Consider the following 12,482-nt stretch of genomic DNA (forward strand, 5'->3'; position numbering starts at 1 on the left):
CCAATCCCTCCATGTATGTCCGCCTGCATTTTTGATTTCCTTCACAGGCTAATTGTACACTATTTCAGAGTCCAACTCTTTTTGTACAGCAAAATAACTGTTTGGATATGTATACATATATTGTATTTAACTTATACTTTAAAATATTTAACATGTATTTAACCTGCTATCTGGGGGAAGAGGTGGGGGGAAGGAGGGGAAAAGTTGGGACAAAAGGATTTACAACTGTCAATGCTGAAAAATTACCTATGCATATATTTGTAAATAAAAAGCTATAATTTAAAAATTAAAAAAAAGAAAGAATATGATATTTGGAATAAAAATAACTGTTCAGAATTTAGTGTGTACAGAAATGTTTTTAAGTACAAAGAAATGATATTTCCAGTTCATAAGCCTTCTTTGTCCATGCTATAAAGAAAATTGTGCCATAGGATCTTAACAAAGATTTTGGGGGAGAATGGGAAGGAATTATAAACCTCCTTTTAAAAAGTGACTCTCTAGCTAATCTTGTACTCCTCTTTTCAAGAAACTAATTTCCCAGGCTTCCATTTGGAACCCAGTTAATACTAACAAAGATTTTGGGTTATCAGAGTATTTTGACTGTTTTCATTGACATGACTGAGATCACTGTATAGCTGTTCTCCTGGTTTCACACTGTTCTCTATCAGTTCAGATAAGTTTTTGCATGTTACTCTGAATTCCTTCTAGTGTTGTTACATAACATTACATAGTACTTGTACACCACAATTTGCTTTGCTACTTCCGAATTAATGAGTAATCACTTTGTGAGTACTTTAGATGAATTTTAGGCTACTTACCAAATGTGGAGGGGGTGCCGGGCCAGGTGAAAAGGGAACCCTTCCCCACATTTTCATGATATCGCCAAGGGGTTGGAAACTTTCATCACATGCTCTCTTCACCAACAAGGACATAGTGAAATAGCCTGCTTGAAACCATTCCGCCATTTCTTGGTTATTGAAAGGACCTACAGCATCACCAAGCAAAACAAAAGGATGTCAGGGATTCCAATACCAACCATACCCAGAATCTGACTCTATCGGAGACAAACTTCTCCCTTGATGGGTCACTGAGGTGGCGTCCTCTCCTAGACCTATGCATAGAAGAGCAGTATAAGCCCGGACACCTGTGCTCAGGCCAAGGTTATTTGACTGTCAACATCTAACCGGCAGCTCAAGGGTTAAGGGCAGAAGGGATCTTCAACAGCATCTACTTCAAGGCCCTGATTTTACAGATAGAAAACTAAAGGGTTACAGGGGAGGTGGTGCGGTACTAAGATCACACATAGTAGAAACAGTAGAGTGATGATGGCAAGTAACTCACCAATGTCCTTTCTTATCAGTAATTCCAGGCACAACTGGAAGAATGATAAAATCCAAATGCTCTAAGTCTCTTCAAATGTTTTTTATTTTTATTTTTTTGTCCCACAGAAGCAAAGAAACTTAGGAAAATAAAGTATGCAACTTGAGACTTTTAACTCCAATTATTTAACCATTTCTCCATATAGCCTGTGACATTAGGATCCAACTAACAAAGTAAATATGGATAGGTAGCTATACTTTCAGTGATACAATTAGAACAGAAAAACTCTTTGGGTAAGACATGAAACATCCAAAGGACAAAGATACTTTGGTGAGCAAAAGTGCACGAAAGAATAATCATTGTGCTCTGGCACCAACATTAGGGCCGAGTACTTCGGGCAAAAATAAGTGTCCATTGAGAGAAACATGTGGCGCTCCAAGGCCTTGACAAAGCACAGGTGAGGATACTGCCGGACAACTCCTTAAGGGGTGTCAAGGGTTCTGGTAAAGCCCAGCCCTCCAGTGTCACAAAACAAACCCAGCCATCACCATTTCTTTTACCCAGATCTTCTTTCCCCCAGGATAAATGTGAGAGAGATGAGCCTTTTCTAAGAGAAAGCCAAAGGACCCCACCATACCCTGAATTTCTCCTTGTGGGTCTTTGTAATACCACTTCTGCATGGCCTCATGCAATAAGGGGATGGAGACTCCTTTGGCTCGATGCTCCTGGAGCTTGGCAGTCAGTCTTTCATCGTCCAAGGCACTGTCCTGTAGATAGGCCACCATCTTTTCTGCTTGCTGGAAGAGAAGGGGGAAGGGAGGCCTGAGTGAATAATAGTCATAAGACTAAGCAATTAATTAATCAATAAGTATTTATTAAGTATGTGTGCTAAGGGTAGGGGTGGGGGTGGGAGGCAGACACACACAAGTTCCTGTCATCACAGAATTGACATTCTTTTGGGGAGACCACAAGGACACATTCAACACACACAAAAACATCCAGATAAAACAAATGGAAGTTAACAAGGAAGAGTGACTTGGCCAGCCAAGAGAAGCCTTCTCAGAGAACAGGGCCATCCAAGGAAAGGAAGATGGGAGAGGCTTACAAATGTAGCGGAGTGGAATAGCACCAGAACAGAAGCTGTCTCCCCACAGACTTAAGAAAAGGATCTTTTAACAAAAGATCAATAAAAACTACCACTTCTGCAAAGTGGATCAGAAACAGAATCGGGGTCCAATGTTCAACTGACAAAACTAAATCAGGCATCTTATCAAACCTTGGAGGGAAAAACCAAGTCATTCTGCAGAGAAAAAACTCTTAGGGAAACTCTTTTTTAAAAGATGGACGATCTCTCTTGAATATGACAAGCACAGCTACACAATTGGATAGCAGTGGAGACCTTCCAGACCTGGAGTCCAGAAGAAGCAAGTTCAAATGCAGCCTCAGACATTTCCTAACTGTGTGAACCCAGGAAAGTCACTTAACAATGTTTGCCTCAGTTTCCTCATCTGTAAACTGAGCTCAAGAAAGAAATGGCAAACCTGTCCAAGTATCTTTGGCAAGAAAACCTCAAAGGATTGAATAATAAGATGAACATAATTATGTGGAAATCTATGGTTTCCTCAAAGAGGGATGAGAAGGTTCCCATCCTGACTGTTTAATGGTTAATTGTTTGATTTAACATCCAGCTACACTGAAGATCAAGACAATGGTACCCATTAGTTATTGCTGAAAGGGAGCTTTTTTTTTTTTTTTTTGGGCATTCTTAGCATACCAAAAGAAAAAAACAGCCAACGGCAAACTCAAAAGGAGCAAAAAATACCCTGACACGGATGACCACTGCATAACAGACATTTATAAGCATGAAAGGATTGGAAAGAGAATGATGTTCACATTCACATCTAGAGACACAAAACGCATCTGCCCCTTTTGGCAATTAAACTATAAAAGAACATTCTATTTTAGTTTATTTGTGCAACGTTACTACAGTTTCCAGAAAGTTTTTGGTTCCAACATGGCATAACATTTACCTGCTGAAGGTGTTTGAGACCATCTTCATCATCAGGATCTGCAGAAACACTGCTCATGCCAGGAGCACCCGGGGCTGGCGTCTGGGGAGGTCGGAGGGCAGGGCCTGGACTGGCAACGGGAGGGGGGAGAAGAAGACCAGAAGAGGATGGGTCTGAAGCGTTCTGTGACAAAGACTGGACAGCAGGGACCAGTTCTAGAGAAAGAGATGGAAGATATTAAAAGCCTCTGGAATACATACAGAGGCTGCAGGAGAACACACTTCTGTATTTAGGCTGCTGAAGAGTAAGGCCAAGTAGAAATTCTGCATTAAATTAGGGCAAACCAATAAAAGAAAAACCAAACACTTAAGTGGAAGAAATGGTGAAAACAATATCCATATCAACTAGTTATAAAAAATTACAATTTCCAGAATGTCTTTCTAAACCATAAAAAATGCACAGACTATTTCTACATTTTGAGACAAAGCGAAATGAAACCAAAGTTATGATTTTACTAGCAGTGAGAAGTCTTAAGGGAAAAAAACTAACAGCTTAAGTTAACACATGCTCCCTACACCTCACAGCCCTAATATTCTGCCTAGGACTAGGGAGAGGTAAAAGAACTGACTCAAACATTAAAAGGTCAGAAACCTGTCAAAGACCACACACGAACCCTTATTTTCTTCACCCTGAGATCATTTAACTCTGGCTTCATTCTGGTCTCTCTCCATTTTGAGGGGAATATTAAGTGAAGTCAGAGCTCCTCACAAAAGACGACTGGGGACAGTCCAAATTACTACTGTGATAAGAGAATTCCATCATCCCATATTATTATTTTCAAATATCAAGCAACGGTTAATAATTCAATATAATAACTTTCTGATTACAGGAGAATTTGTAATCTTTGAGTTAAAAGGTGACAGGTACATAAAATGAACTCACACTCCCTATAGAACTTTACAAATCCCAAAAGAAAATTACTATGGCAAAACTTTCAGATTATAGACACTTAAAGAAGAAAAGAGACATGGAGATTTGAAGACACTGGCCTCCTAATGAGTATCAAAATCCTGTGACAGAGAAGGGAGATGTGCAAGGTTGAGTCTTTCCCCAACATCCCTTCCCCCTACCTTCTAGCCAGAGCCAGTATACCACAGTCAGCTGCTTTATGACCTAAACATTATTAGTAACATGAAATCTTGCCTGAGATAAATAGAAATAAATACAAAGGTAGCCTCCACTTAAATGCTAGGAATGTTTCTAACTGGGGATTTGAGGCAAGTGTGACTGAACTCATCAAAGTTTTTGCTTAAAATAAACTCCCAGAAGCTGAAGAGGGAGAGACCTGGTAGAGCAAAGGAGTTGTCATACTGTTCCCCTGGGCTTTCATTCTCTTTAAAAAGATACTATGAAATGGGAGATACCATGGGGAAATCTAGAGCTTATTAAGTTCAAATTGGACCCTAGGTGTGTTTCTTAACCTATGAGAATGAACAGCATCTACTTCACGTGGCTTTGGTAGCGTTGAAATAAGAGAACTACAAAATAAGATAGAAAAATAATGATAATGGTGATTAAACAAAGTGATGATCAGATTCTAACAAGATCCTTAACTGTGCTTAGGTTATTTTCCCCCAAGTTTCCATTTCCCAATCAATAATGGACAACACGAGGGAGACCCTGGGGTCTCAACATCTCGGCTTAAGCTAATCTGCTGACTTGTGCAAGGCCGAGTACCTTCCCCTCTGCTGGGCCCCTGGGTGGCCAGGGCGCTCTCGGAGCGGCTCTCCTCTTCTGGCTGCTCCACTTTATTCTCTTCGTTCCTCTCAAAGAGATTGGGCTGCAGGGCTTCCTGAGACGGCCGCTCTGAAGGACTAGCAGGCTGCGCACATGGAGATGATGGCCCGGCTGTTTCTTCTGAAGATTCTGTGACAGGGAAAGACCTTGAATGAACAATACATTAATCATTAATGTTTGCAAAAGTTCCAAGGAGGCCTCCTTACCTGCAGCCCCTCGATCCAGTCGATCCCCATCTCTGCTGGCAACCTTATCGGGTTCTTTGGCTTCTTCGTTGTGACTCCCCTCCGAATCAGAGTGCTGCTCCTCCCCCTCCTCCACAGGCCGAAAGTCCATCTCCTGCTCTTCAGGAATGGGCTCTTTCTGTACTTTCTGTGACAAGGGGACATAGCCAAGGTCGCTAACTCATCCTATTACTACTCTCCTCTGCCACCAAAAAGGACCCACATAGTCACCTTTAAGGAGAGGAAGGCCCCAGAGGAATCAAAGGTCCCCATCTCCTCCTCAGCATCCTCCAGGCACCATTCAGGGAGGCTGTCCCTGTCATCATCGATGCTGCCACTGCCAGATCTCACTCTTCTGTAGCCTCGCTCGTCATCCCGCTCTCGAAAGTCAAATTCAAACCTCCGTCGCCGTTCCATGTGCTCTCGCCAACCTGCAGATCGAGGACCATCTAAGACAGAGAAGGGAAAAATCAATGGTTCGGTGAGTCAATTAGCACCTACTATGTGCCAGACCTTTTACTGTGTAAGTGCCGGGATACAAAGAATTGCAAAAGACAGACTCGGGCATCAAGGAGCTCAATGTTTAACTGGAGACACAATAAGCAAAGAGATATGTGCAAAAGACCTTTAAAGGATAAATAAGAAATAATTAATGGAGAGGCCCTAAAATTCAGAGGGATTGGGTAAGGCTTCCTGTATGAGGTGGGATTTTAGCTGTGATTTAGAGGAAGCTAGGAGGCAGGGATAAAGAGGGAACTTGGGGAATAGCCAGAGAATGGCTGAAGCCAAAGTGCAGGTCTTGTTTGTAAACAGCCAAGAGGCCAGAGTAGCTAGATCAAAGAGTATGGGGTAGGGCATAAGGTACAAGAAGACTAGAAAGGGGGGTGGAGTGGAGGATCCTCTACCCAAGCAGAGGGTTTTGCATCTGATCTTGAAGATCACAGGCAGCCATCAGCATTTATTGCTTGGGGGTTTCAATGGAGGATGAATTGGAGTTGAGAGAGACCAGAGCCAGGAAGACTCAGCAGCAGGCTTCAGCCATGATCCAGGCCGCTCCAGGGGGTGTCAGTGTCAGAAAAAATTGGAATGGGGAGGGAGGGTAAGAGAGAGGGTGGGGCCTCAGGAGGGCAAACTCATGGGGAAGGGGAAAGCCACCAAGAAGATGAATTTGGTTTTCAGCAGCAGAGTTTAAGACACTAATTACTAAGATCTGAGGCACACAGAAATCGCTGCAAAATCATCAGTAGAAAGAGGAGGTCGCCCAGAAGTCATACAGAGGGAAAAGAGAAAGCAGCCCAGGGCAGGGCAGTCAAGAGGGGGAGGAGAAGGGGGGTGGAGGGGAACTGGAGGAGAGGGAAGGCAGAGAGACACTGAGACCAGCCCACCATCTCTTGCCATTACAGAAAATCCTTTCGGTGGAATGGTGACATCCGAAGCCAGACTGCAGGGGATTAAGAGGGAAAGGAAGTGGAGGCACCAAGAGCAGACAGCTTTAACCACAAGGAACACAGAAGAACAAGCAAAGGAGACGTAGACATGTTTACAATGCGTTCGTCTTCTGAGAAGCAAAGAGAAATAATAAAGTGGTGCAAATGACAGACAACCTGTCAGGATGGAAGGGGATCACCTCTTTGTGTGAGATGAGATGGCAGAAGGCACCACCTGAAGGAGGAGAGAGGAGGAGGAGAGGAGAGGCAATGCGAGTTTTGGGAAGAACCACCGAGAGCACAATAGGAAGTGCCTAATAAAATTTAGAGGGAAGGAGGGAAAGGAACATTTAAAAGTCACAAGCAGGGGGTAGACGGTTTGTTACACTTAAAATGAAATGAATTATAACAAATGACTGTTAAGAATGTACCATCATCAAGATGCTATGAACCATATGACCATTTTTAGTCAAAATGCAGACTCTTAAATATCGAATAAAAATGTTAAAATCAGAGTATCTTAAAGGTACTAAGTTAAAATTTGAACTACTATTTATCATCTGGTTATTATTCAGTATAAATATTCTGGCAATCAACTGACTACTTAACCTGAGGCATCCATTAAAACCAAATTTCAAATATGTACATTTCCTCATGTTAAAATCAACATACTTTTCAAAAATTTGAAATAAGCAGTTTTCAGAAATTCTTACCATGAAGAATAAAAATATAGTATTGGGCTATTAGTTTCACAGAAAAATTAAAATGTTCCAAATAATATCTATGACATGTTATATGAGCTAGATTCTATTACTCTCACGTGGCAATTCAATACACAAATAAATGTCAGTCAATTCTATTATGGTTAACACAAAATGTAAGCCCATTGTACACTAAGGAAAAGCTTTCAAAAGAGAAAATGAAAGCTTACTGTTGCCTTTCCCCAGTCCTGGGTGACAGAATATAACTGTATATGAAAGATAGTCAAAAACCTTGCAAATGTACTTTAACGCCCTTTAACAGAATCAACACTACAAAGACTGAGAAATGCTGTTTCTCATCCAAAACATTCACCTAGTTTGTTTTTAAGCAGCTGGAATTTATCTTTTCTCAACTCAGATCAGACCCATTCTTTCACAAAGTACTCACTTGCTGAGAACACATTCTACAAGCCCTCCACTAAGCTGGAAAATATACCACCAATGCCATGATACTCAAACTAGAACAATACTGTTTGGATGCCATAGGCAGACCAATATTGGTGAGAATATAAACAGAAGAGAAATGAAGATTTCGGGTGCCCAAGGATCTTAAGGAATAGCCCCAAAGACAATGTCAAAAACATCTACCCTGAAGAGAGTTTAAATGATCAAAAATTTCTTAAAGTTTGTTTTCTAACAATGTCAACAAAATAATTTAAATCCCAGCTAAACTGTTTAAGTTCTGGATAGCTATATAGGTCTAATATGACTTGGCTTTGTATACTAAAACAAAGTTAAAATAACAAGTAAAAAAATCTTTATAGTAAGTATTCCCCCCACAAAAAAAAGTATTCCATGTGACCTGAAAAATAATGGTCACACCATTAAAAAAAAAAAAAAAATTCAGAATAGAACCAGATCATATATATACCTTTCATGGCTATTCCTAAGGTTCTCTTAACCAAACCAGGTATAGACACAATTAACAAGGACAAAAGAGATGATATTACAAGGATAAGAAATGGAAAAACTTTTGAATAAACAAATTTAATCCAAGTTAATAAGTGGCTGATTGGAAGGGAAAATCTGCCAGACTTTTCTGATAAGAGTCTGATATCAAAAATATAAAGGGAACTAGTCTCCCCAGTAAATAAGTGATTATGAACAAACCACCAAAGAAGATCTATACTCTTTAAAACTACATGAAAGAATTCTTCAAATCATTAACAATAAAAAGGTAAATCAAAACAACTGAGTTTTCATCTCACATGAAGAAAATTGACAAGATATGACTTACAGTAAATCAAGGTTGGAGGAGTTGGAGGAAGATTGGCACACAGATGAACTGAATAGTGTGAACTGATAGTAACTGTGTATTGCTCCAACCACTTTGAAAAGTGATTTGAAGAATCAAGAAAACCTTCAGCAGAGAGATTCCAAATCTACTCTGTATTCCAAGGAGGCCACTAATTTTAAAAAGGCCTCAAATACACCAAATTATTTATGCACTTTCCATAAGAGGAAAGAGTTAGAGGTGATACAGGTGTTCCTAGTCAAGGGTTAAACAAATACCAGTTTATTAATATAAGGGAATATGACTATGCTACAAGAAACCATGAATAGGATGAACAGAAGGACTATGGTAAACCAAGTGAATTTATGGAAAGTAAAAGGAAACAGAACTAAGGAAATATATATATAATGACTACAGTAATGTAAATAGGAAGAACAACAACAATGGAAAGCGAATCCTGTGAAACTGCCATCATTAAACTTGGCCCAGAAAAGGACCAGGACGTGGAGCTTAATCTTTCCCTCAAAGGATCCCTTTTCCATATATCCGTGTTTCTGTCAAAGGCACCTCCTCATCGCCGCCTCCTACCCCCTCCCCAATTCTTCCTTCTGAAGTCCCAGCTTTATAACCCTGAAAACATCCTCAGCCTCTCTCTCCTTTTCCCTTCTTCTCCAATTAGTCACCAGTTCTTCACATTCCTACCTTCAAAATAGGTCACCTCTGACCCTCTCACATCCACTCACAGAATTCCCCATTTAGTTCAGGCCCTCCTCACATCTCTCTTAGATTACTATATTGCCAACAGCCTCCTAATTAGTCTCCCTGCCTCTAATTCCTCCCTATACACCACTGCCATGGAAATTTTCCTTAAATACAGATCTGATCATATGACTCTACTATTCAATCAACTCCAAAAGCTTCCTATTGGCCCTGAGTTCAAATACAAACTCCTTTGCTAAGCTTTGAAGGCCCTTGTGAAGGAGGATTATTTCATTTTTTTTTGTACTAGGATCCCAGAGCCAAGTACACTGTTTGGCAAATAGGAACCATGTAATAAATACTTCTTCACTGACTGATATCAGACTTTTCCAATATGCTAGTTTTGCTTAACTATTTTCTCCCCTCTGCTTTTTCTTAATTCTTTGTTATAAAGGATGGCTCTCAAGGAAAAGGAATAAAATGAAAAATACAAGTAATATAAAAATAAAGAATATCACTAAAACTTAAATTTTGAAGAAACAAAACCATAATAAAATTGGTATTAGCAGAGACAGGGGCTACAATCTTTCCTAACATTCATTTTTTCCATGATACAATACTAAGATATAAGAAAGAAAAAATACCAAGTGATACATACTCCATTTATGATTTGGTTGTCTATATCTCTTTCCTAAGCTTAAGCCTTCAGTGCCCCCATGACCTACATAAGCTACAGTCACATCTGATTCTCATGCGCTGCTGAGCCAGCAGTTTGGTAGGGACTGAACTTTAACACAAGCACCAGTGTCTTCAATTACCAGCATATCTAATGTCAAAAGAAAGAACAAACTAAAGCATTCTCAGAGTAAAACAGAGGAAGCAAAAGAATCAAAAAGTGCTGCTTATTCTTGTTCCCTGCTCTTCAAATGGGAAGAGGCAGAAAAAGAACATGTGACAATTCATTTGACCTGAGCTTGAAGCTTATGCTCAAAATAAACTACCATTTTTTCAAGGAAAATAGTGATATAATGTATCCTAAAACTTGAGAAACAGAGTGGCAAATGGGGTACATTGTTTCCTTTCTGACTTAAACAACAATCAAAAAAAATCATGAAAAGAGCATTGAGAAAGTGAGGCACACAAAGGAAACTTTGGGGATGATTTCATTAGCTTTCTCCATTTTCAGGGTGAGGAACCCAAGGCCTAGAAATCAACAAGCACTTTTCAGCTCTCTTGAGACAATGTTTACTTCAGGGATTGGTACTTCTCACCTGGACTGTGTGGGCGCCATCTCTCTCCGTCCCTTCGTGACCCTGCAAGGCGCCAGCCTCCATCTTCATCTTCCCCATTCTGTTCTTCTCTAAAGATACGCCAGTTTTCACTTTCAGAACGTATAAAGTCATGTTTTCTCCCTGCTACTGTTGTCCCACCTTCTTCAAAGTTTGGTCTCACTGAAAAATAAACAAAATAATCAAGCATTTAGAGTTAGAACAATCGAGTAGATTAAATAATGGCAGATAAAATTTTCTTGAAATAAAAAATTTCTGGGGATAGCACAATTTCCATACTAAATAACCAATGAAAAGTTATCAAACTTACAAACCCACTAATAAAACAAGGTCATATGATCTTCTCTCCCTATTTTGTCTCACAGATTTGGAGTAGTAAACTGAGGTCTGGCCTTGCCTGGTGAACATTGCTCCTAGACAAACAGAATCATGTCACCATCCTTTCAAAAAGGTTTTACTTGAGGCTCTTTTAAAATGATTAGTTACTTCCCAGCTATTTTTCCTCACCCTCGATAAAATCTTCCCTTGTAACAACAAAGTACAGTCATGCAAAACAAATTAGCACAGTGACTCTTGTCTGAAAATGTCTCATGTAGCCTGCTACCTCCTCACTAAGAACCCAGGGACAGAGAACCACCACCACCACCCTCGGTTTGTAAAGGAGCCTTAGAACCCTGCAAGAATCTGCTCCATAATATCAGCATTTCTTCCCCTCTATGAGCCTATGACAGTTCTCCCCCAGTGGCACAGTGTCCACTTAGGGATTTATGCTCAGCCCCAGATTATTTAGCATTTTTATCAGTGATTTAGATAAAGGCACAGATGTCATGCTTTTCAATTGTGCAGATGACAAAAAGGCAAAACTAATACATAGAATGTCAAAGTAAGGATCAAAAAAGAGATCTTCAAGGACCAGACCACTAGGCTGAATCTAATATGATGAAATTCAATATAGTTTCAAATTTAAGAGATACAGACCATTTCGGTGCCATGAATCCTTGTAATTTCTATGAAAATATCATCTGGATACATATAAAGAACTTCACTGAAATGATTGCCAGAAAAGAAAAAAAAAATCCATCATTCTGGCATCTCCCCTCCTGGACTTGTCCCCATTCCCCAAAGGAGAGCTGTGCACAAAGAGATTTTCAAACATTAGCTTTTGCAAAAAGGCCGAATCCTTTAGGATTCTTGAGTCAGGAAGACTCATGTTCCTGAATCCAAAGCTGATCTCACACATTCACTTGCTGTGTGATCCTGGGCAAGTCATTTAAACATGTTTGCTTCAGCTCTCCATTTGTAAAAAATGAGCTGGAGAAGGAAATGGCAAGCTACTCCAGCATCTCTGCCAAAAAAACCCCAAATGGGGTTACAGAGAGTCAGGGACGACTGAACAGCAATAGAATCCGTTAATATTCTCTCTCCCAATTAGCCTGCACAGCCTTGGAAGGAAAATGACTGTGAAAGCATTCAGAAAATTATGAAGTACTATCCAAATGAATGGCATTACCTTATTTTATTGCTTTTTAATTCCTCACATAAAGTGCTCAACAAATACCATTTGGCTCAGTTCCAACCACTACTTGGACTACATAAGGTCTGTTTTTTTCCCCCAATCACTGATGGAAAAAACTTTAGATTTCCAAAGTAAACCTTTCAAATATATTTCAATAGCCCAAAACTATTGTGGTGGAGAGCTGAAGGATTCACAATGGTACTGGT

The 12,482-nt window shown here is 40.0% G+C and overlaps 1 protein-coding gene across 1 annotated transcript in view; it reads right to left on the reverse strand.

Moving 5' to 3' along the window:
- Positions 1-12,482, reverse strand: part of GIGYF2 (GRB10 interacting GYF protein 2) — a 137,961-nt gene that overhangs the window by 35,626 nt on the left and 89,853 nt on the right. The window contains 7 exon segments of the mRNA XM_051999328.1: positions 819-985; positions 1,958-2,117; positions 3,351-3,544; positions 5,067-5,255; positions 5,333-5,498; positions 5,582-5,799; positions 10,743-10,922. Coding sequence (XP_051855288.1) covers positions 819-985; positions 1,958-2,117; positions 3,351-3,544; positions 5,067-5,255; positions 5,333-5,498; positions 5,582-5,799; positions 10,743-10,922 — 1,274 coding nt within the window.

The sequence above is a fragment of the Antechinus flavipes genome, chromosome 4 (genome assembly GCF_016432865.1).
Source record: "Antechinus flavipes isolate AdamAnt ecotype Samford, QLD, Australia chromosome 4, AdamAnt_v2, whole genome shotgun sequence".
Classification (NCBI taxonomy): Eukaryota; Metazoa; Chordata; class Mammalia; order Dasyuromorphia; family Dasyuridae; genus Antechinus; species Antechinus flavipes.